The sequence below is a fragment of the Rhopalosiphum padi genome, chromosome 2 (genome assembly GCF_020882245.1).
Source record: "Rhopalosiphum padi isolate XX-2018 chromosome 2, ASM2088224v1, whole genome shotgun sequence".
Lineage (NCBI taxonomy): Eukaryota > Metazoa > Arthropoda > Insecta > Hemiptera > Aphididae > Rhopalosiphum > Rhopalosiphum padi.
In genome coordinates, this window is record NC_083598.1 from 702,636 (window position 1) to 725,486 (window position 22,851).

The 22,851-nt window shown below is 28.1% G+C and overlaps 3 protein-coding genes across 4 annotated transcripts; 1 reads left to right on the forward strand and 2 right to left on the reverse strand.

Annotated features, from left to right (window-relative positions):
- Positions 1-1,856: 1,856 nt before the first annotated feature.
- LOC132922044 (uncharacterized) lies at positions 1,857-4,769 on the reverse strand. The gene has a single exon (XM_060985348.1). It carries the CDS (start codon positions 4,767-4,769, stop codon positions 1,857-1,859), a length of 2,913 nt encoding a protein of 970 aa, XP_060841331.1.
- A 4,623-nt stretch (positions 4,770-9,392) lies between these two features.
- Positions 9,393-12,508, forward strand: LOC132920748 (calphotin-like). The gene is made up of 2 exons (XM_060983394.1): positions 9,393-9,546; positions 10,543-12,508. Exons 1-2 carry the CDS (start codon positions 9,529-9,531, stop codon positions 12,334-12,336), a joined length of 1,812 nt encoding a protein of 603 aa, XP_060839377.1. The 5' UTR covers positions 9,393-9,528; the 3' UTR covers positions 12,337-12,508.
- Positions 12,509-15,211: 2,703 nt separating this feature from the next.
- LOC132921697 (protein cereblon-like) lies at positions 15,212-22,001 on the reverse strand. 2 transcript variants are annotated; one of them, XM_060984864.1, is made up of 5 exons: positions 21,733-22,001; positions 19,424-19,770; positions 19,245-19,324; positions 16,216-16,313; positions 15,212-15,951 (listed from the first exon to the last, which is right to left on the reverse strand). In XM_060984864.1, exons 2-5 carry the CDS (start codon positions 19,730-19,732, stop codon positions 15,890-15,892), a joined length of 549 nt encoding a protein of 182 aa, XP_060840847.1. In that variant the 5' UTR covers positions 19,733-19,770; positions 21,733-22,001; the 3' UTR covers positions 15,212-15,889. The 2 variants fall into 2 exon arrangements, with proteins under 2 accessions (XP_060840847.1, XP_060840846.1); XM_060984863.1 differs by lacking the exon at positions 21,733-22,001 and adding an exon at positions 20,862-20,895.
- Positions 22,002-22,851: the final 850 nt, after the last annotated feature.

Genomic DNA, 22,851 nt, shown 5'->3' on the forward strand with positions numbered 1-22,851 from the left:
TATAATTAATCTTAGTATGTACAATGTAGAAAAAGAAAACATAGAAAAAAAAGAAAAAAAAGACATAAACTATATAAGGTTATAAAGTTTGGTTATTTAAAAAAAAATTAAAATTCGGTTGAAGTTTTCATAATCGGGTACAAGTGCTTCATATAGGTGCTCTGATATGCGTAATAAGGTTCTGGTGTCTGCATAATTGCGGCAGTATATAAGGACGAGTTAGGTGGTAAGTAAAGTTTTTCCAAGATTTCTCTTTATTGCTTTTAAATAGGTATTTGGTCTTTGTCCTTAGTTATTTTAGTTTTATGTGATATTTAGTTTTTTCCGAATTTTGGAAAAATTTTAAGTCTTAATTTTTGTTTTTGAATGCAGTTTCATTTTATGGGGATGTGATTACTATCATAAAACTCTGAAAGGGTTGTTCAATGGATTATCCGGGCTAGTGATGAACTTGGCAGTGATAAGTCGATAGTTGAGAATAATATGTTAAGTCTACTACTGGTAAGTAAGGGTGAGGTAATTGTTTGATTACATTTTCAATGTCTGAGAAAGAGAATGGTTTTAGGTTTGGTATGTACAGATTACAGATGGTGATATTGGATTCGAGTTGAATACCTAGTTATAGCGATTACTACAACACTTCAAAGGTAGAGTGTATCGGTACATCGCAACTTGATTTATATATATATATATATATTTTTTTCCTTTTTCCCCTAAAAACTCATGTAACTTTCTTGTATATTTAAAATGTAATTGGAATTTATTTATTCCGTAATAAACAATATTATTATTATCATTATTATATATGTGGTGGGATAATCGGTGCGAGCCAATATTGTCACTCCACCGCTAGCCCTTTCGCATAAGAATTTTTTAAATTATGTTTTTCTTTATTTTTCTTGGGTTTTATCCCCTTGTGTATTTCTCTACTTTCACCTCTGTGTTATTCTGTTCTTGTTTGAACCCTTTTATAAGTTTCTAAAGTGTTGGATGAAATAAAATCCAAGTAAATGATTAAAACCACTATAATAATAAAAATAATAATATATATATATATATTATATTAGATAACCCAGCTATTAACTGATAGTGATTAACTTTATCTTTATAACTTATAAGTAATACTATTACTACACATAAATAATAAAAATAAGAATTTTAAAGTAATAATATAAGTACCTACTTTAGTTGTTTTTAACATTCGCTAATCGCTATTATGTCTTTTAGCTATTTTATGCTTAGATATTTTTCCGTCGCTATTTTGGCATTCGCTTTTTTTTATAGATTCGCGGTTATGACAATGAATCAATTTTAATAAACTATACTTATATACTTATACAACAGATCTATACACGCCATTCTACAGTGTATTAACGAAATTCTTTTATACATTTTAACTTATGACATTATAGTATAAACTCTACTAACAATCAGTATACGTATATTTTAAATATAGGTGATACAGCGTTAACTCTGTAGTTAACACTAAGAACCCATTTATCTATTTTCGCATACAATGATTTATCATTGAATTCAAATTTAACATACCCATTACAATGACCTACTCAATGGCGAGGTATTCTTATAACCTACTATACAGCAGAACAAGTTTTTATAATTTTTGTAAAATAGTATTTTTTTTCTTTTACATATAATAATAATAATAATAATAATAATAATAATAATAGTTTATTCAATAGAATAAAACGGGCCAAGGCCCAATAGTACAGATAGTAAAGTTTGAATACAAATACAAAAGAAATGCAATATTACATAAAATAAAATCTTATAAGTATATGAAGTTTACAAAAATCTAAAAAGGAAAAATAGTATTAAATAGATAGGCAAACCCAGCATTACGTATTCACATTGTTCATGTGAGCATTTATTATCTCCTTTAAGGAAGAGAAGAAAAAGTCAACTCTCGTCGAAAGTTTATTGCATAGAGCCATAGCCCTAGGAATAGGTGAGTTTTTCAAATAGTTTGTGCTATATACTGGAATATAAAACAAAGATGTGGAACGGTTATTGTAGGCTGGAATAGTAAAGGGGATGCATTTTAAAAGATCAGGATCATCGGTGATACCATTAATTAACTTATATATAAAAGATATATCTGCTATTTCACGTCTGGAGGATAAGGCTGGAATGTTAAGAAAAGATCTGATTTGTGTATAATCATGATTATCAATGGTCAAATTAAATTTAAAGGCTACGAATTTTAAAAACCTATTTTGAACGCGTTCAATGAAGTCGATATCGGTTTTGGTGTATGGATTCCAGATAGGAGCCCCGTATTCAAGAATAGACCTGACTAATGCACAATACAGGAGTTTGAATGATCTAACGTTTTTGAATTCAGATGAATGCCGCTTAATAAATCCTAGAACTTTTAACGATTTTTTTACAACACTCTCAATATGATCACGGAAATTTAAATTAGTGGTTAAAGTTACTCCTAAGTCTGTAATTGAAGAGACTGATCTAAGCTGAACATCATTTATAGAGTATGTATAGGTTATATGCCTACGGGATCTGTAAAAACACATTGAATAACATTTATCAGTATTGAGACACATTCCCCAATTACGACACCATATAGATAATATATTTAATTCATCTTGTAGAACTAGGCAATCCTCAAACGAAGAAATACGAGTAAATATTTTTAAATCGTCCGCAAAAAACAGAATTTGGCATTTTTTAAGAACAAGTGATAGTCCGTTTATAAATAAATTGAATAGAATGGGCGATAAGTGACCTCCTTGGGGAGTACCAGATGGGACCGGGACCGTCTCTGAGTAGAAGCCATGCACTTGGGTGAACTGAGATCTGTTTGTGAGATAAGATTTAAACCAGGATAACAATGGATGACTAAACCCTAATTTATCCAATATAATAATCAATAATTCATGATCGACACGGTCAAAAGCTTTCGCAAAATCGGTATAAATTACGTCAACTTGACAATTATCATTAAAAGCGTTGAGTATGAAATTTTGCAGCGATAAATTACAAGTTAAGGTGGACCTCCCCGGTCTAAAACCATGCTGGCTTTTGTCTAAAATGTTATTAATTGGCTTGATCATTTGAACTAGAACCAATTTTTCTAACAATTTACCAATTTGTACTAGACCAGAGATGGGGCGATAATTTTTGACGTTAGATTTATCGCCTTTCTTGAAAACTGGGGTGATAGAGCTTGTTTTCCAGATGGATGGAAATACTCCTTCCTCAAGTGATTTGTTATATAAGATAAATATGGGATAAGCTATAGAATTTGCTAAGTTTGCCAAGAAGTAACCAGAAACACCATCTGGGCCGGGAGACCTACATTTTATAAGTGCCCGTAGACCATCAGATACCTCATTAAGAGAGATACTACATTTATTGGGGATGATGTGATCAAATTGATAAGTAGAGGCGAAAATGTAAGGTTCATCAGGTGAATGGACGGGTGAAGTGTTATATACAGAGGAGAAATAATCTGAGAATAAATTAGCAATAGCCGCACCATTATTAGCAATAGTATCACCTAAGAATACAGAATTGGGTATACCATGAGACTTAGTATTAAAGTTAACCCAGTTCCAAAAATATTTCGGGTTACTTATAATTTCACTTTCTGATCGGTTTATAAAATCATGAAAAACAATTTTAGACTGCGATTTATATTGAGCACGCAACAAGGAGAATTTTTCATAATTTGATTTACTTTTATTTTTGATATAATTTGAATGAGCTTTATTTTTCTTCCAAACAAGGGTTTTGAGTTCTTTGTTAAACCAGTAAGGGAAATTATGGGAGGTGCTAATGGTTTTTTGAGGGACAAAAGAGTGTAAAGCTTCTAAAAGTGCGTGTTGGAATACGAGCGCCGCTGCCTCAGTATTGAGGTGTTTAAAAGTTTTCAACCAATTAAAAGAATTAAAAAACAGGTTCGCATTAATATAATCACCTTTCACATAATTGTAGATTGTTCTGTCGTTGTTAAGAATAGGCTGAGAGATAGGTAAACGAACATTAATTTGAATTGGAGGGTGGCATGGGTCAATAGGGACAAACGGGTCGTCGTAAAGATTTATGGAGCTCTCTGGGAGATTAGAAAACACCAAATCTAGAATATTTCCATGAGCATTAATGATAGAATTAAACTGGTATAAATTTAACACAGAACAACTCTCAATAAGAGAACTTCCTACTTGGGAAGAAAGGAAGTTGACACACTTAAGCCCGTGCTTATCACTTTCCCAGGATAGGGAGGGAATATTATAATCACCACAAATGATAAACTTACAATTCGGAAAAGAAGACTCAATAGACTCTAAGACTGAAAGGTGATTTAAGTATAACTGTAAATCACTATTAGGTGGAAAGTATACGGCACAAAAAATAATCAAAAGATCACAAACTATAACTTTGACAAAAACTTGTTCAACGTTTAAAGTATCAATATTAAGCAATTTGGAATTAAAAGTCTTCCTAATAGCGATGAGAACTCCTCCACCACGGTTATGAGGACTAGTTTTTTCGGTTCTATCACGTCGAAATACATTATGCTGGGTAAAACCTAACTCATTGTCAAAGAAAGTGTTATTTAACCATGTCTCAGTAAATATTATAAAATCAAGAGTAGATGAAGGTATTGAACATTTTAATAAATTTAATTTGGTCCTTAGACCACGGACATTTTGGTAGTAACCAGACAGAAAAGAATTGATATAAACAGAAGGCTTGTTAAAAAAAACATTTGATTTATGATTATTGAACATTGATTTTAACTTACTAATATAACTATTGGGCTTAGCCCTATCATTTAGTTTTTTTTAATATTTATAATTTTAGGAATTCCATTGAAATATTGAACTTTTATATCCTTTTCCCCTGCCTCGGATCTGTTCTTGAAATCCACGTATACTTCCTTTATGTGACGGCGTTCTGCCTGAGTGCGGTCTTTGACGAGGGAGATATTTCGCACAGTGGTTGGAGATTCGCGTTTTACTTTCATAAAGGACGTTAAAATTCTATCAGCATCACAAGGATTCCGTAAAATCAATTTAATTGGCCGTTGATTTGATGAAGATGGATGACCCAATCTTGAAATGTTAGCTATTACATCCGAATTGATAGATAGTAGGGTAAAAAGCTCGTTAATTTTATTGTTGTCGTGTGTTATACGCTCTTTAGCAACCGTTTCAATAGATTCCTTAACACCATGTAAGATAACATTAAGAGAGCGCTTTTGGACATCAAGAACCTCATTCCTGACAACCAGGGAAAAGTCTATAGAGTTGTTATCCAAAACTGATTTTTGGGTTTCTAATGCTTTAACCCTGTCTTCGAGACGCTGTGTTTTATTTTGACACTCAGCTAGAGCCGAGTCTAATTTGCTTAAATGCGTTGATAAATCATCAATACGAGAATTAATTAATTTAAAGCTATTGTCCTGATTAGAAGACAACGTACTAATCATTTTAGCTAAGTCGCTTAATGTAAGAGTGTTATTCGCTTTAACAGCATCTACGGTTATTTTTGGTGTACTAGGCATAGTTATAGAGTGTATAGGACAGATCCAATTACTGTTTGGTTTTTTGTAGAGTGTAAGAGACTTAGGTGGTATATTCAGACAAGATGAATGGTAAAGGGTAAAACAAATCGAGCAACCAATTGATGATGAATGACGTGGAACAGCTATGTTGCATACAGGACAATTGGGTGGCATTAATCAATTATAAATATTCCGCGTTCCGTATAAAACGTGGAATAAAACTTGAAACCGTTAAAACGATGTATAACAGATAAATGTTATTCAACGGTTAATCAACGGTGGGCGATTAAGTCGTATTGCGATATGTGAGAGTATAATAAAAATAATATTTATAATAAAATCATGACCTTGACGAGTAGAACGTTGTATCGGCGATAACACCACGACGGAACAGCGGAAACGACGCGTATTATATACTTATTACTTATATGGCATAACTCACAAAACAAAGATGAAATAAATATAAACGGACTTTAAACAGCGTAATATTATCGAGAAAGAACTAATGACTGCGATAATAAGTACGGAGAGAACAAACATACGTCTTGTCTCAACCGTGGTCAAAACTGTACTGTATATTTAAACTATATATTTACGTTATAGCTTGAATATTTTTATTAAATTATTAAATTCAATAATATTATGATAATGCCGAGTTAATCGAAACAGTGAATATTTTATTATTACAATAATATACATAATATATGATTCTGAAATTAATCACATCACATAGAAAAAATAATTCAAAAAATATCATTAATACCAACTATTAAAAAATAATTTCTATTCCATTTTCATAATATGATTATTTTTTTGTTGTAATTGAAACTATAATAATCTGAATTTATGGCGATCGTATAGGTTAGATTAGATAGGTAATGATTTTAAACTGTGTGCTGCGTGCATTTCATAGAGTAAGATACTAAGATGTAAGAATATTCGCTAGGTGCGCCATACAATTTTTATGGAAATCACAATGCTATTTTTAAAAGAAAATTGAATCCCGCTAGATTAGATGATACCATAAATATAAGGTGCAGTCACGATTGTATCATTTCGAAATTATTTTCAGTCCTAAGATTAAAAAATTCTATGAAAAATGTTTATAATTTTAAATTATGTTATAAATTGGTCCAAACAGGTTCATATGCACTTTATAAAAACGTATACAATTATTATGTAAATTGGTCACAAAATTCACTTCAAACAGGTCATGTTTTTATAATTTTATACTCAGACATTATAGATACCTCTTAGATTTTTTCTCAGTGTAAATAATATTATGATGTTTATAATTGTACTTTTCGTTTTAATTATATTATTTTAACGATATTATCCTTATTATATTAGTATTTATTCAGCTTATTTTAAAGAAATTGTCGAGTTGAATGAATTGGAAAAAAGAGAAAAAGTTGAAAATTAGTTATTTTAGTCACTAATTTTTAAAATAATATTACAATTTGCAAATTTTGTTTTTAATTCTAAATATAGGGAAGTGCGCCATATGTGTGGTTTATTATACAGTGTTCCAATATTATCGACGGATCCCGGTCTTAAGAAATTGAATTTGACACACCATTTGATTTTCAAACTTTGAGGGTCAATTTTCAACTTATGGTGAATGCACCATTTTTTTTTTGTGATTATGTCACTGATACCTATCTAATATTTATGGTAAATTCATATTATTCTATCAAATAGAATAGATAGAGAAGAAAAATTCAAACTTAGTCGTGCAAACATCGCTCAAATTTAATATTTTTTAAAATAAAGAGTAATAATTAAAAAAACAATTTATACGACTCGTGTAAATAATAACTAAACAACATTTAGCTTAAATCCATTATAAAAAATAACTTTTAAAAATTGATTTAGTGAAGTAAAATAATATAACATTAAACTCATTAAATTTTTTAAATTAATATTAATAAATTAAACATAAATATATTCACACAACTAACAAAAGAATAATAAAATTACATTTTTAATTTTTTTTTATTTAATGCATATAAAAATACATTTTAAACAATAATATTTAGAAATTTTATAATCCGTCCAAAAATATAACAGCGTACAGTTATTATCTATAGTGCGTATAGGTATACACTAATCTGATTGATCTTGTGGTGTTAAAATCCCATAAGAAAACTGTGGCAGCTGACTTTTCTAATATAGTTTTCAAACTTTTTGACCCAGCTAAATTTTTGTCAATAGAAAAATCAATAGAAAAAAAAATTTTAAAAATTTAAAAATGTCAAATGTTTATCTATAGCTCAAAAAAAATATTTTTTTTATTTATCAGGCGTAGAAAAAGCTAGTATAAATATTTGTTTAAAATTTAAAAAATCTAAAATTATTTGTTTTTAAGTTATATTATATAAAACAAAATATAATACTTGTCTTTTTAATTGTTATGCGTAAAAATTTCTGACAATCCTCTTTTCTTAATTTTTTTTTTTTTTAATAAGTATTGCTGCAGGGAATTTTTTTACTTTTGGCCCCCAATAAAGCACTAACTAGATCAAAATATATTCCAACAGGAATAACTCTAAATGTTAACAATTGAAACATCTACTTTACTGCCTCAACAAATGATGATAGATATAAAAATTAAAATTAAAATAAATAAGAAACACACATTATTGTAATATTATTACATTAGTTTCTCCGCTCCGAATCTAAAAAATGTATTAATAATTTGGTAATTAAAATTAAATTGTTATTTTAAATTAATCATATAAATATATAATAGTCATTAGTCAATACTTTTTAATTAAATTAAAATGAGCATGCGTATAAAAATGCGTTTGTTATTAATTGTTATTAATTTATAAAAGGCAGTTTAAATTGTGATATAAATCTCTGTTGTTATAATTATAAATAAAAATGCATTAATATGCTGGCTAGACTGGTAGGTACAGACTTCAAAAGTATAGGTATTATACTGTACTGTTTGTACATTAAGTTTTAGAAAATATTTGTATATTTTTTAATTACCTGATATATATATAATTATAACCATTTTAATGAAAATAGAAAAAAATAAAAACTGATTGAATTTCTAAGTAATTTAGTGATTAAAATTGTAAAATTTTCTTTAAAAAATTGGTAAGATTGTAAAAAAATAATAAAAGTACAAATATTAAATAAACTGCATATTAATGTAGGTATCTATATAGTGTATTTTTAGGTAATAATTCATAATACACACGTATTGCCGGTAAAATATATAATATAGGTAGTAAGTACAATAATAACGTTTGTTATGAAGAACCAAAATTTACATTATTTAAATTTGATATTTACATAATTTTAAAGTAATAGCTTATAAAATACAGTAGAAAAAAACAACACAAATTAGTTTGTTTTGCATTTTTTATTATCATGATTACCATTTATTTACTGTACGTATGTAGGTACATCATTTACCTCCTTTTCTATAACACTGCAGTGACAATGATAAAGGAGCAAAACGTCTGCGAGTCGACAGATGTGGGATGGGATAAATTTTAATGACCGAAGGTCGTCGATTTTACAGAATCCGTATCATAGTATAATATTACTACACATTATGCAACCCTTGGATGAGCATACCGACAACTGGTTTTCGGCCATAAGAAAACCAAACAAAAAATATACGCAAACAAATAAAAAAAATTACGATTAATACGATTTAAACAAAATACATTGAATGTGTTAAAAAATAAAAAAAAAACCATAGTAAAAAAAAACCTTGGAAAAGAGATGAAACATTTATCGGTAGGAGAAGTTTTTTCGTGTTCAGATTCCATAAAAAATTCTCTTATCCCAAATTACTGGTTTTTGACAATATTTTTTGCTGGAGACTATCCAATAGATTGAACTATTGAAGCGCTCGCCGGTGTATATATAGTAAATGCTGACACTCGGTAAAGTATCCAGTCAATCGGTAGCTGTAGAACTGAACAGTACTAACAAGCAACAAGGCAGAAGCGGCAAGCATTATGGCTTCCAGGGCTATGGTGAGAACGAATAAGATATTATTGTTATTTTATACTTATCAAACAACTATACATAAACGATTTGTGTTTCATACTATTAAAAATCTAATTAAAAATATAAAATCATATACGTTAACAAAGATCCAGTTTTGATCTTTAAAAATAATACCATGATATTATGATAGCACTCTTATAATACTTATTATAAGTAGGTACTTAATATAGGTAACTTAGTATACAAGTACATAATATACTCTTTATTTGGTAAATCTTTACTTTTTAACATTATATTGTATACAATATTGTATACATTACAATATTGTATATTATTATGTTTAATACCTTTATCGATTTCATTGATAATTAATAAACGATTACAAATTTATAATTTAAAACTTCATAAAAATTATAAAATTGTTAATATTGAAAAATATAAACTTAATTCAAGATATTATAAATTTCACTTGCATATAATTTTATATAAATAACTGTAAGTAAATATTTGATATTTCTGTGGAATGCTTTACATCAGTGTTTCCCAATTGGTGTTCCACGGAACCTAAGAGTTCCGTCAGCCGGTGCCGAGGGTTCCGTAAGAAATTTGGGAAAATAGTTATTAATTAATAATATTTTCTATTTAAATTATGATTTGAACATAAAAAAGCTCCAAAAATTATATGGGGTTCGACAAAATGTTCAAGCTCCTGCAAAGGTTCCGCGAGTTAAAGAAATTGGGAAACACTGCGTTTACATTATTTTTTTTATTTTAGTTATTATAATTACAACTACATAACGTGTTGAAACATTTAAAAAGTTGTATACCTACCTATTACCTATGTTTCCTACACATTATTTTTGATCAAGTACAATCAATTTAATAAACGTAGTTAGACAACATTTTATTTAATTGCAATTATTTTTTCTGACATCTATATAATTTAAATTATACTTATATTATATTATACATTAAAAAAATAACTATAAGTGTATAATTTTAATTACCATTACTTTTTTCAGATCCAAGTAGCTTTTCTAGGACTCCTAGTTGTGTCCACCGCATTTGCGGATGTCAAGCCCGCAGATAAGAACGAGAAAAAGAGGGACACTTTATTCAACCCATCATTCTCATTTGGAGCCAAAACTTTTGGCTCATCAGCCCCATTTGCGTTTGGTAGCACGTTTTCATCGACTGCTGCACCATTCAAATCCGTTTCTTACAGCTCCACACCAGCTCCGTTTGCATTCGGTAACTCTTTCGCGTCGAACGCTTACTCCAACGCCGCCGCCGCTCAATCTTTCGATGCAGCATCATTCATTGGATCTTCCACACCGGCTCCATTTTACGATGGATCTTTCGTTTCTTCCACCCCAGCTGCTCTAATCGGTTCATCTACACCAGCACCTTTCTTATCTGGTGCCGCAGTGTCCAGTGCCGCACTATCGGACGCAAGCTTTGCGTATTCTTCCACCCCCGCTTCAGTCTTATTGGCCGGAGCTTCACCGGTTGTGTCATCTACCCCAGAACCCGTTGTTCTGAACAGATCACCGGCTTTCGCTACATCATACGGTTCTTACTATTCTGGAGCTTACGCCCCATCATACGCTCAAGGAGCAATCGTCAAGTCTGACTCAATTAGTCACGATGCTATTGAAGTACCAGCTGTTGCTAACGCCCCTGCACCTCATCACGAAGTTACCATCACTAAAGAAGTACCAGTTCCATACTACGTCCAAGTTGAAAAGAGAGTTCCATACCCCGTCTTGGTTCGTGTACCACACCCATACCAAGTCACTGTAGAAAAACACGTGCCATACGCTGTACGAGTCAACGTAGATCGTCCAATCCACGTTCCACAACCGTACCCAGTAGAAATTGAGAAGAGAGTGCCATACCCAGTTGAAAAGCCAGTACCTTATGAAGTGAAAGTCCCAGTCGACAGGCCATACCCAGTTCATGTTCCAGTTGAGAAACTCGTCCCATACGCAGTTGAAAAGCCCGTCCCATACCCAGTACGAGTCAATGTTGACAGACCTTACCCAGTGGAAAAACCAGTGCCATACCCAGTAGCCGTCGAAAAGCCAGTGCCATACGCCGTAGAAAAAGCTGTGCCATACCCAGTAGAAAAATTAGTCCCATATGCCGTTGAAAAGAGGGTTCCCTATCCAGTAAGGTACGACGTTCCAGTTAAGGTTCCCGTTCCAGTAGAAGTTAAGGTTCCAGTATCCGTGGACAGACCAGTCCCGTACCCAGTAGAAAAGAGAGTGCCATACCCAGTCCAAGTCCCAGTTGAAGTCAAGGTCCCAGTCCCGGTTGCAGCTCCAGCTCAACGTTTCGCCACTGTACACTACTATCAACAATCACCAGTCGCTTTAGGATATGAATCCAGCCAAGCTCTTATTGGTCAATCTGGTTACAAAGCGTTCTCATCTGGTTTAGCTCAAGGTGCAGGAAGTGCATTTTACAGCTCTACTCCAGCGACCAGTAGTGCATTCTACAGCTCTACTGCTAGCCCAATAAGCACATACAGCTCTACTGTCAGCCCAGCTGGATTCTTCGGCTCAAACGTAGTCCAAGAAGGTTTCGTTGGTTCATCCGTAGCGCCCTTCAATTTCGGCCAACAATCTTTCATTGGATCTTCGACACCAGCACCTTTCAACACTTTCTCCGCTGACTCAGCCTCATCTGATATATCATCTCTAATCAAATCCGCTAGCATTGGATCTGAAGTTAAAGAAGAGGTCACCATTGGAGATGCATCTTTGAAGCCACAGGAATTGAAAGCTAACAACTTTGATGTTGTCAAGAAATAATTCATCAAACACTTGAGTTTATCTGATAACGAATTTTCATTATTTTTTATTTCCGCTTGAGAAAATGTTTTATACACATCTTTTTTAATGCTGTCTTTTGTTTAGCACATAAACAATTTTTAATTAATTATGTATAATATTATAAAAATATAATATTATTTATTAATTCATACATAGTTATGCTTTTTGTATTTTATTTACCACTTTTAATTAAAATGAATACATTTTTGGTTTATTACCTACTTATAATACCTATATACTATATAGATAGTATAACTATATATAGGATTATAGTATAGGTACTTAAATAATCGTAAAACAAATATGATTAAAATTTATTAGCACTCTTAACAGTTACCTATTGGCTATTTATATATTTTCATTTTTTATTTGGTATAACAATTATTATCTACTCATTGAGATAAAAAATGTTGTACTTTTATGTATAGGTAATGGAAATTTGCAATAATAAAAATAGATTGACTTATACAAATACAATAATTATTTAAATTCTTGTAATCATAATAATAATATATAAGTAGGTAGGTACTGATTAATTACAATGTGGGTTCTTACCTTGGATAATTTTTGTATTTACTTACACAATCTGTTAGAGGTTTTAAATTATTAAAATAATAGTTTTACTTTTCAAAATCAGAGAACATTATATTTAGTGTTATTAGTAAGTTAAATTAAAATATTATGAAAAAATATAAATAAAACATAAGTATAAAATACTATGATAGTATGATACAATAATGAATTTAGTTATTTTGCTGAAATATAAAAATATTATTCGTGGGTATTTGAAACGTTTAACATAGGTACCTATTATATTAAATTTTATATACAATATTTTCAAATGCAATGTATTTAGCAAAAATTAATTTAGCCTACCTACCGTATTACTAATAGCAAAAGAAATTATTTTAATAACTATATAAATAAGTATTTTTTAAGTTAATATCATAAGAAATACTTTTTTTATTTGTGGTTGGGGATTCTACTGGGATCAAGTGATCCTATTTTTTTTTGATTATGTAAGTAAAGTATATTGTTTTTACTAAATAGTTCTGTGTATTAAACACAATTTAAACTTACAGTAAAAAACAATTTGGTCAAATATTTTAGTAGGTATACTTATATAAAAAAACTTGAGTGACCAATATCACCAATTTATAGGGGCGGCATTTAAGGGGGGGCATAGTAGCCATGCTCCCTCTAAGACATCTTACTCTTTATTTTGTAAAATATTTAATCGATTTGCTAATATGACTACAAAAGTAATATTACAATTCTTAATAATTTTATTTCATGATTTAAACTTTCCAAAATTATATGGTCAATAGTCAAGGTTGGTTATAATCCTATTTTTATTTCATTAATATTATTATTTAAAAATTTTTATTTATTTATTATATAAATAGTAAATACACAGTCAATTTTTACTCTAAATAATAACTTAATACACTAATGTTTGTTATATCATATAAACACTCGCTGACTAATTTTATTATAGTTTAAATATATATACATACCAAAAAGTATTGCACCCCACCCCCAGGCAAAAAACTAAAGCCTCCTCTGCCAATGTAATATTATAAATCATTCAGTCAGATAAATAACAAATATTTTTGTTCTAAACAAATTATTTATCAATTTCAATAACTATTTTCTTTTTTTATTTGTATTATAAAATTAAACCTTTACTTAGAAAATGGGCAATTATAATTTTTTTATAGACAATAATACAGGTAGGTATATTTTAAAGTATGAATATTTTCTGAACCCCATAATATGTGCTAAAATGCAAAATACATGTTTAATATTGATAAATAAATATAATATTAACTACCTACTTTTTATTATCTGAGTCATCCTAGTCATCTGAATACCAGAATACCTGAAATTTTTTTAGTCAAGTATTCAACTATATGTATGTATAAATTTTCAACTATTGAGATAAAATATTATAATTTATTACTTTTCTACATTTATTGAAATCAATTAAAAAAACATAAGTACATTTTTAAAATACAATTTAAAAATTATCAAAAGCATCTATACTAATAGTTGTTATGTTAAAAATAATTTTAATAATTTGTTCTCGAGTTACATGTAAATTGAGTTCCCTAAGAATTAGTTTTTAAATATGAAATTATACTGGTATTAGTGGTATTTAGTTTTTTTTTCTACAGTCTATATCAATGTAATTTTATACAGATTGGTAGAACTCGATTTTTACAAATTTTAATATATTATTTTTACCAAATTTATTCATTTTTTAAATTTTTAATTCTATGTAAAAATAATGTTTGTGGCATTGGATAAAAATTGTTTAATTTAATAATGAACCAAAATTAAGTAGACCAATTACGATTTATTTATCACTAAATTATGTTTAAGTGACTTTTAGCTTACTATCGGTTCATTAAATGTCAACTGATTAGTATGTATTGTTTTATAAAAATTAATAACTGAAGAAATATGGTCACTACTTTTCATTTAGTAAACATTTATAATTATCAACATTACTTATCAACCAACATGCGCAACAAATAAGTCAGTAACTCAAAAAAATGCAAAATCAAGTTACTGTTATTTTGTAATAGATATTTGTTCGCGCTAAAAAAATTATAGTGAAATAGATATTAAGCCATGTTTAGTTCTCCTCAAATAAGATGGTGTTCAAGTTTCAATACAATTAAAAAAATATATAATCGTAATTCAGTTTATTTTTATTTTCATGAAAAGTTATGAAGTTGAGTTACTGCCTTATTGTCGTGCATGTAGTTTTGTAGTTATAAACAAAATATTTATACACATTTTATTAATTTAAATAAATAATTAGATAAATGAATAAACAAATCAAACATACACATATCTATTATGCAGTTTAAAGTGCTTTTTATTAAAAAAAAAACCAATTACAATAAAAGTCACTAGTAGACAATCATGCATTGCATGTATTTGATGTAGTACTTCTACCTATGATAGCATAATGTGGAACAATTTATCTATACCAAATAAATAATATAAATAAATTATATTAAACCCCAAAATATTTATTTTTAAAAGGAAATAATTATTACAATGAATTTTTAATATAATTATTTTAATGTATAAATTATTATACAAATTAGAACCGCTGGATAATACAATTTACACATGTATACTGTAAAGAATTTAACTTATCTTCTATAGTCATTATTGTAACCATAATTTGGTTTTTTATGATGAGGATAATATGAATGTCTGTCATTTCTTTCTCCCCATTTTTTTTTATTTTCTCTTCTACGATCCCAGAATGGTCTATATGAAGACACTAATGGTGGAGTTAAACATCCTAGTTTTACTGTAGCAACATAATCTTCATCGTCATCTGTATATCGACTTATAAACTCTTTCTCAAATTGCAATAACTTTTCTTTCTGATTCTCTGTTGGTGGTTCATCAACATATATTTCAAGGAATTTAAATGTAGTGATGTTGTCTTTAATAACTATTTCATGTTTGATATCAAATGATTTTTGATTACTTGGAGATGACATTTTTAATCTGAGATATCTTCTATTGTAGAAAAATGTTTTGGCACCACAATCAATGAATCAGCATCTTAAAAAAAAATCAAAATTATAATAAAATAGAAGATAAACAGTTAGTAATTAGATTATAATTAGTAGATATTAATATGAACTACAACTGAAAGTAAAAACTTAAAAAGTATATTTTAAGAAAAAATATTTAAAATAATATAAATTAAAAAATGAATATAAGAGTCAATACTATAAGATGGTCAACTACACATCAAAAATATGTATAATATCTAATAGCTACTATATTTTTTCTTAAAGTCACTTACAAACAAAATAAACTTACGTAATTCATTAATAATACTTGAGATGATAACAACATAAAACCCTTCTTTTGATGGGTATATTTTATCACTGGTAGCCAAATGTAAAGGTTCAAACATCCTTAAACATAATATAATTTATACAATACATAAATATATCAATATATGTATTTAAAATAACCAGTAATAATTACTGTATCATAACTAAACATTACAAGCATAGTATATAAATTAACAGTCATTCTCCTATATATTAAATAAAATGTATAAATAAAGTATTATGTATTACAAATTTAAAAATAATTTATTAATTTAGTATTTTAGATTCTGAGTGGAGCATTGACAATGAATGTTAAATAAATTGATTTTATGAAGCTTTTTTTTTGTTAATGCACACGATAAACAGTCAATAAAATGTTTCAGTTTTTGATTTTGAGGATGGTTTTTGATCTAGTATATACTTTCTTTAGAAGTCAACATTTAAAATACCTAGCATTTTTCAAAATAATTTGGAAAAACGTGAAAAAAATTAAGGAAGTTGAGAATTTTTATGTAAAACCTATTTTTAATAATATTTTTTTAGTTTTATAAAAGTTTTTCTTAGATCTGTATAAAAATAATAAAAATACATATGCAAATTTTTCTTTATCTCCAATTTTTACAAAATTCTTCAAAATCACTAAAATTTATAAGCTACAAGTATTTTTTAGTAAAGAACCAATGTATAAACCAGAGGTGGCAAACCTTTTGAACACTGCGTGCCAAAAATTACCTTTTTTTTTTAGAGCGTGTCATAAAAAATATATATATTATATTCAATATTGTAAAAAAAAAATATTTTATTTTATTATATGATTAATGTATTGATATAAAAAAGGTTAGTTTAGGTACATAATATTACTTTGTTAATTATTTATTTTCTTTCATGAATTAATGATGTGATTTAAAATAACCTATTACATATTAAAGTAAAAATATTTGAATTTTTCGCGTGCCTTCAAAATCTTTTCGCATGCCATGGATTTGCCATCCCTGGTATAAACCATCAATTATCAAAGCACTTATAGCTAAGATAAAACAATTTACAATGTCCCTAGTTATTTTTATATATATTTATACAATTTAAATTTGGACGAAATTACATACTTTATTGATGATTAACAATATTCAATAGTTTGTTATAATTCAAAAACGTTATTCTTAAAACTTATATGTATACTATATATTATGAATTTTACTATCAGCAGTGAAATTTTCAAAATGTTTATTAATTTTAAGATATTAACTATTTATAATATGAATTTATTCACACAGTTGTATAGTATTTACATTAAATCTTCAAATTAATAAAAATGATAATTTAATGTGTTATAAATATTTATTATTATAATAATGGCAGTACCCACTTGCCTATCATTTTATAATCCATTATATTGTAACGTAAAGTTATCTTCTGGTCTAATCAACCTCAATACATATAATACCACCAAGGCACAACATTTTGTGTGTTAAAAAACCAAGAAATATTTGCATATTTTTAATTGTATAGTATTATATTTTTTTTATACAAAATATTATGTTTATAGCCTAATACAATTTAATATGTACTACTTTTTTTTAAAGATTTTACTAAGGTACTTTAAATTGTTTTTAATATCGTAGCTAATATTTTAAATATAAAATTTGAAAAAAAATATTGTTATGTACAAAATAATATTATATAAAGTGCAATTTTTTTTCGTATTAAAGTTAATTAATTGTATATCGATTTTTAATATTTAATTATTTTTTAATGGTTATCTAAATATTGTAATTTTATAAAAAAATTTAAATTCTTAGATGTAAAAACTTTGTACAAGCGTTAATTTGTTAAAATATAAAAAAATAAACAGCAACTTTTGAATTTAATAAGGACGTATGAAATAAATATGTTGAATCAGATTTGGAATAAATGGATTTCAAAGCAATATGCAATATACATAAAGTTTTGAGCACTGATAATAACTATTTTAAAATAATTTATAAACAATAAAAATCTTGAAATTTTTATTAGTAAAAATATATAAATTTAATGTTTAGATTAGAGGTCGCGGTTACACGTGTAATAAACTACACGGGTACCCGTGTTTTTCCCTATAACGGGTTTAAAGCCCATGTAATAAAAATACCCGTGTATACCTGTGTATTTAAAAATACCCGTGAGCTTGAACTTGAATACTCATATATTTAAATAATGAAAAGTAAATATAATAAATAATACAAAATATAATAATAATAATAATAATAATATTTTATTGTTATAAGATTTTGTATTCGATTTTCAAAAAAAAAAGTGTTGTAAATTTAAATGTTTAAATTATTTGAGACAATATTTAGACAAATCGATATGAACATTATATTATGAATATTTTTATTTTAAGTATATCTGGATTCTAAATTACAATATACACGGGCTTTAATATATTTTTTACTCGCATACCCGGGCACCGTGTACTCTAATACAGCAATTCTTAACCATAGGGTCGAGACCCAATTTTGGGTTGCCAATAATTTTAAATGGGTCGGCTAAACTTAAAAACATTGGTATTTAAAAAAAATATTTAAATTAAAAATTATTTAAAAAAATATGTATAATACAATTATTAAAAGAAATGTTTATTTTTAAATATAATGTAATTAATATTATGACCTGTTATTAGTACAAGTAATATGAGTAAAAAAATTTATTAAATTAAGAGTACCCAAATAGTTATTTTTTATTCCGCCATTGAACATTATTTATAAAAAGGTCGCATGAACAATTTGGTAAATATCTTGGGTCGCCACTACACAAAGGTTAAGGACCGCTGTTCTAATACCAGTAATACCCGTTCACAACCACGACTTCTAGTTTAGATACATAATCTGTACAATAAAAGAACATACCAGTTCTATGTATCCCTACACAATACCTTACCAAAGTAGAACTGATTTTGATGGCAAGGTGTCAAGTAGGGATATGCAGAGCTGGCATATTCTTTTTCTGGACAGAGTATACACTCTCTAAACTTACCATCCAATATGACGTCCACATTTAGCACACACACAAACTTTCCAAACGTAACCAGGAAACCACGAATCTTCAGTCTGCCACTATCAAACAAAAAAAATACACTATTATTTATTGCATATTTTTTAATTAAAATATTATTTCAAAGTAAGTCGGTGAATAAGTCTAACAATTTTACTTACATTGCCTTTTCCAACACACAAAGTTTTAGATAATGTAAGAATTTCAAATTGTGAGTGCAATGAATTCTTTACAGTTTGGACTTTGACATTTTTCAAACCAAACAATTGAGATACACGACTATCTGAAGCAGCTGGACTGTCAATGGATATAAGTGATGATAATGGTGAAATATCTGTACCGCAATGCCGGCAAAGAAGATAGTCATTAACTGTTTTGGATAAGTCTTCAGAATGAATATCAGTGTCCTGAAACCTGACTGAGTTCCCATACGCCAGACAGACAAATAAAATAACCACAGCAAACACCATTAGACGGATACATTGAAATTTCAATGAAAAATTATAACCTGAAATAAATTTTTTTTTTAATTAATAAATTACAGGACTTAAAACATTTTTTTGAAATTAGTTTATAATAATTATCCAGATAAAATCTTGATTATTTTTTTTATTATTATCTAGTATCATAACCGAGGCTAAAACTAAGAGCTATTAAATTGATTTAAACGGTTTTTGGTTCAGGTTACGGTGATAGAAAAGTATGAAAAATAAAGGTTTTACCAGGCTTGTTATAAAACAATTTCCAAAAATCAGTTTTCAGTCCTGATAAATTGCATACATAAATAAATATGTTAATTCCAATAAATGTTAATATTTATTAGATACTTAAACAACAATTTTGAAATGTATGCAGTAGAATCTATAGGTAATATAAGTAAATAAAGTATAAAGTAACCAAATTGTCTATAAAACAGTTGGAATTATTTGTACATATTATATTGTTTAATTACTCATTACAACAGTAAATATTGTTTTTCAATGGTTCCTAAAGTATTGGGTTTACTTATATCTAACTTATAGTAATATAATACTTGTAATAAAGAACAATTATTTTTTTTAAAGAATATTTTGATTGGTGAAATGAAAGTAATAACAACAATAAGAAAGTTTGTTAAATATTGAAACATTTAAAACTAATACCTATCATATTTCAAAAAATTAAATAATTTTTTAAATCTATAATATTAGGTACATACTTAACATGGAAAAAATAGCTAGAGCCAAGGTATACCAGACTTCAAAGAAATGGAAACAATAGGACCCTGCTTTTCTATACAGATGATATTATTTTAATAGGAAAATCTAAATACAATATTAATGAGAAAGCAAGGAACCTAAAGTACTTGGGAGTGAATATTAACGAAAAAAAAAAGACCAATGCATAGAGAAAAAATATGAGACTGAATACGCCTAACAGGTGTTATTTGACAATGAAAGAAATGTTTTCCTCCAAATTATTAAACAGATGTACAATGGGTCATATACTATATATTATACACGAGACCCATAATGGTATGAATGTGGAATATAGTTTAGCACTCGGGAATATGAAGAAGAACTAGTTTTGAGCAAAAAATATCAAGGAAAATATATATACCAATATACAATAATAACATAGATAATTTCCTAAAAAGAACCAATAAAGATCTGCTACAGCTGCTGTACAATAAGCTGAGTCTATGATATTTGGCCAGGACACATCTGGAAAGTAGAGGGTTCGCTCATTAAGAAAGTCTCTTGGAAGCAGTGATGGTTCTAAATAGATCATATTCGACATTAAAATAAGAATAATAATTAATAATATTATTATATTATAAAGGAAATTAATAATTACCAAAATAAAAACAATTTTTTTATAAATATTAGATAACAAATAAAATTCAAGTTTGATTCTATAATATTATTAAAAGTTTCAATTTGGGTTATTTTAAGTTGTTAAAACAGTATATGATCTATACTTGTCAGCTATTCAATATATATTTTAACTTCTTCAGGTAGGTGCCATAATTTATACTAATTTAATATTATATAAATATTCATTAAGGATTATTAAACATATTAACAAACCTTTTGTTGCTTAATTTAGAAACATTATAATAAAAAATAAATTATAACGATAAATGTACAGAGACCAATAACTTACATAGTAATGTTCACAGTATAATGCTTTGTAGTTTGTATAATATATTATAAGAAGTACCTACCTTTAAAATCAATTATTTTACCTACATAATTACATATAATTCAAACACTGGCATGGTGGCATATAAATACATAATATTATATTACATTCCAGTTTGATTTTCAAAAATCTATGGCTTAAATAACTAAATTTTTACAATCTCATTAAAGTTGTTTTAAAATTCTAAACGCAAATGCAGTACCTACCCTTGAGAGCTTTTAAATATAATTATGAATTCGGAATCAAAACATAATCCATCATAAAAATTTGGTGAACAGAAACTTACCATTAATCGGAAACACGCTGAGTAGGAAAATTAAGTCGCGACGGCAAAATCGTTTGTTGATCTGATCAGCCTCTATTAAATTATAGTACAATTATTATTGTTATTATTATTATGGAATAGAAGTCAACAGTAGAGTAAAATAAAACATGTCAACATTAGATTGGAATATTAGAATTGAATTTTAGTAAGTATTATACTATTATGATAAAATATGTATATTTAATAAAATGATAATTTATATATATTTATCGCGTAAAACACATAGCCATACACAATAATATAAAAAATTATTGTCGTCGGCACTCTATACGACGTGTTATCAGGACTAGCGGCGCGACCAATTTACAAAGTCTTTGGACTGCGCCACTGGCCACTGCATCACAATCTTGCCTATTATTACCTACAGCCACGATTAAAGATAATATCTTTAATCGTGCATTCGTGCGTACTGCCTACAGCACACAACGGCCACAACCCAAACGTCCCAAACCCTCTCGGCGTTTTATGCTAAGAATCGGCTGGAAGCTGCAGAGGCAGATTGCAGTTTAGGGCGTTTGCCATTTAGTCGGTTTGTTCTACAGTCAGCACTTAACACTTAAAAATTGAACAGTCAAATTGTTTAGCGTATGAGACTGTAGGTATCCATACCTCACTGACTTATTCAAAATCGGAAAAATTGATCCTATAATATTTTTCATTTCGACTGGTCGGTCGACGACGACTGAAAAAGGAAAACCATCGAAATATTCGCGATGATGCGGTGTTTCCATCACACTATCACAGGGAGGTCTTCGATTTTCGTCCATTTTCAAAAAAAAATTATTCGTATTTAGTTTAACTCCAAATATCTATGCACAGAAGGTATTAAATTATTGTAAGATACCATTTATAACCGTTAACCATATAATACTCTAGTGTTTATGATAACAGAAAGATTAACATGAACAATTTTAAAAATTTAGCCGGCGATTGAACTTTAAGCTGATATATTTTAATTAAAAGGTACATTTTTTTTAAAAATTTTTGTATAGAAAACATTACCGCTCAACTCATATTAGAGGATTTTCTAGAATTGTTGACGTAGATTTTCTCTATTCCTAAAATATTATATTTTATTTT

Bases quoted from the DNA above. Each gene is read 5' to 3' on its own strand.
- LOC132922044 (XM_060985348.1), bottom strand. From the start codon at position 4,769: ATGTTCAATAATCATAAATCAAATGTTTTTTTTAACAAGCCTTCTGTT.
- LOC132921697 (XM_060984863.1), bottom strand. The intron at 19,325-19,423 runs GTAAGTAAAATT...TTTGTTTGATAG, and splicing joins TGTGTGTTGGAAAAGGCAAT to TGGCAGACTGAAGATTCGTG. The intron at 15,952-16,215 runs GTAAGTTTATTT...TTTTTTTTTAAG, and splicing joins AAGTATTATTAATGAATTAC to ATGCTGATTCATTGATTGTG.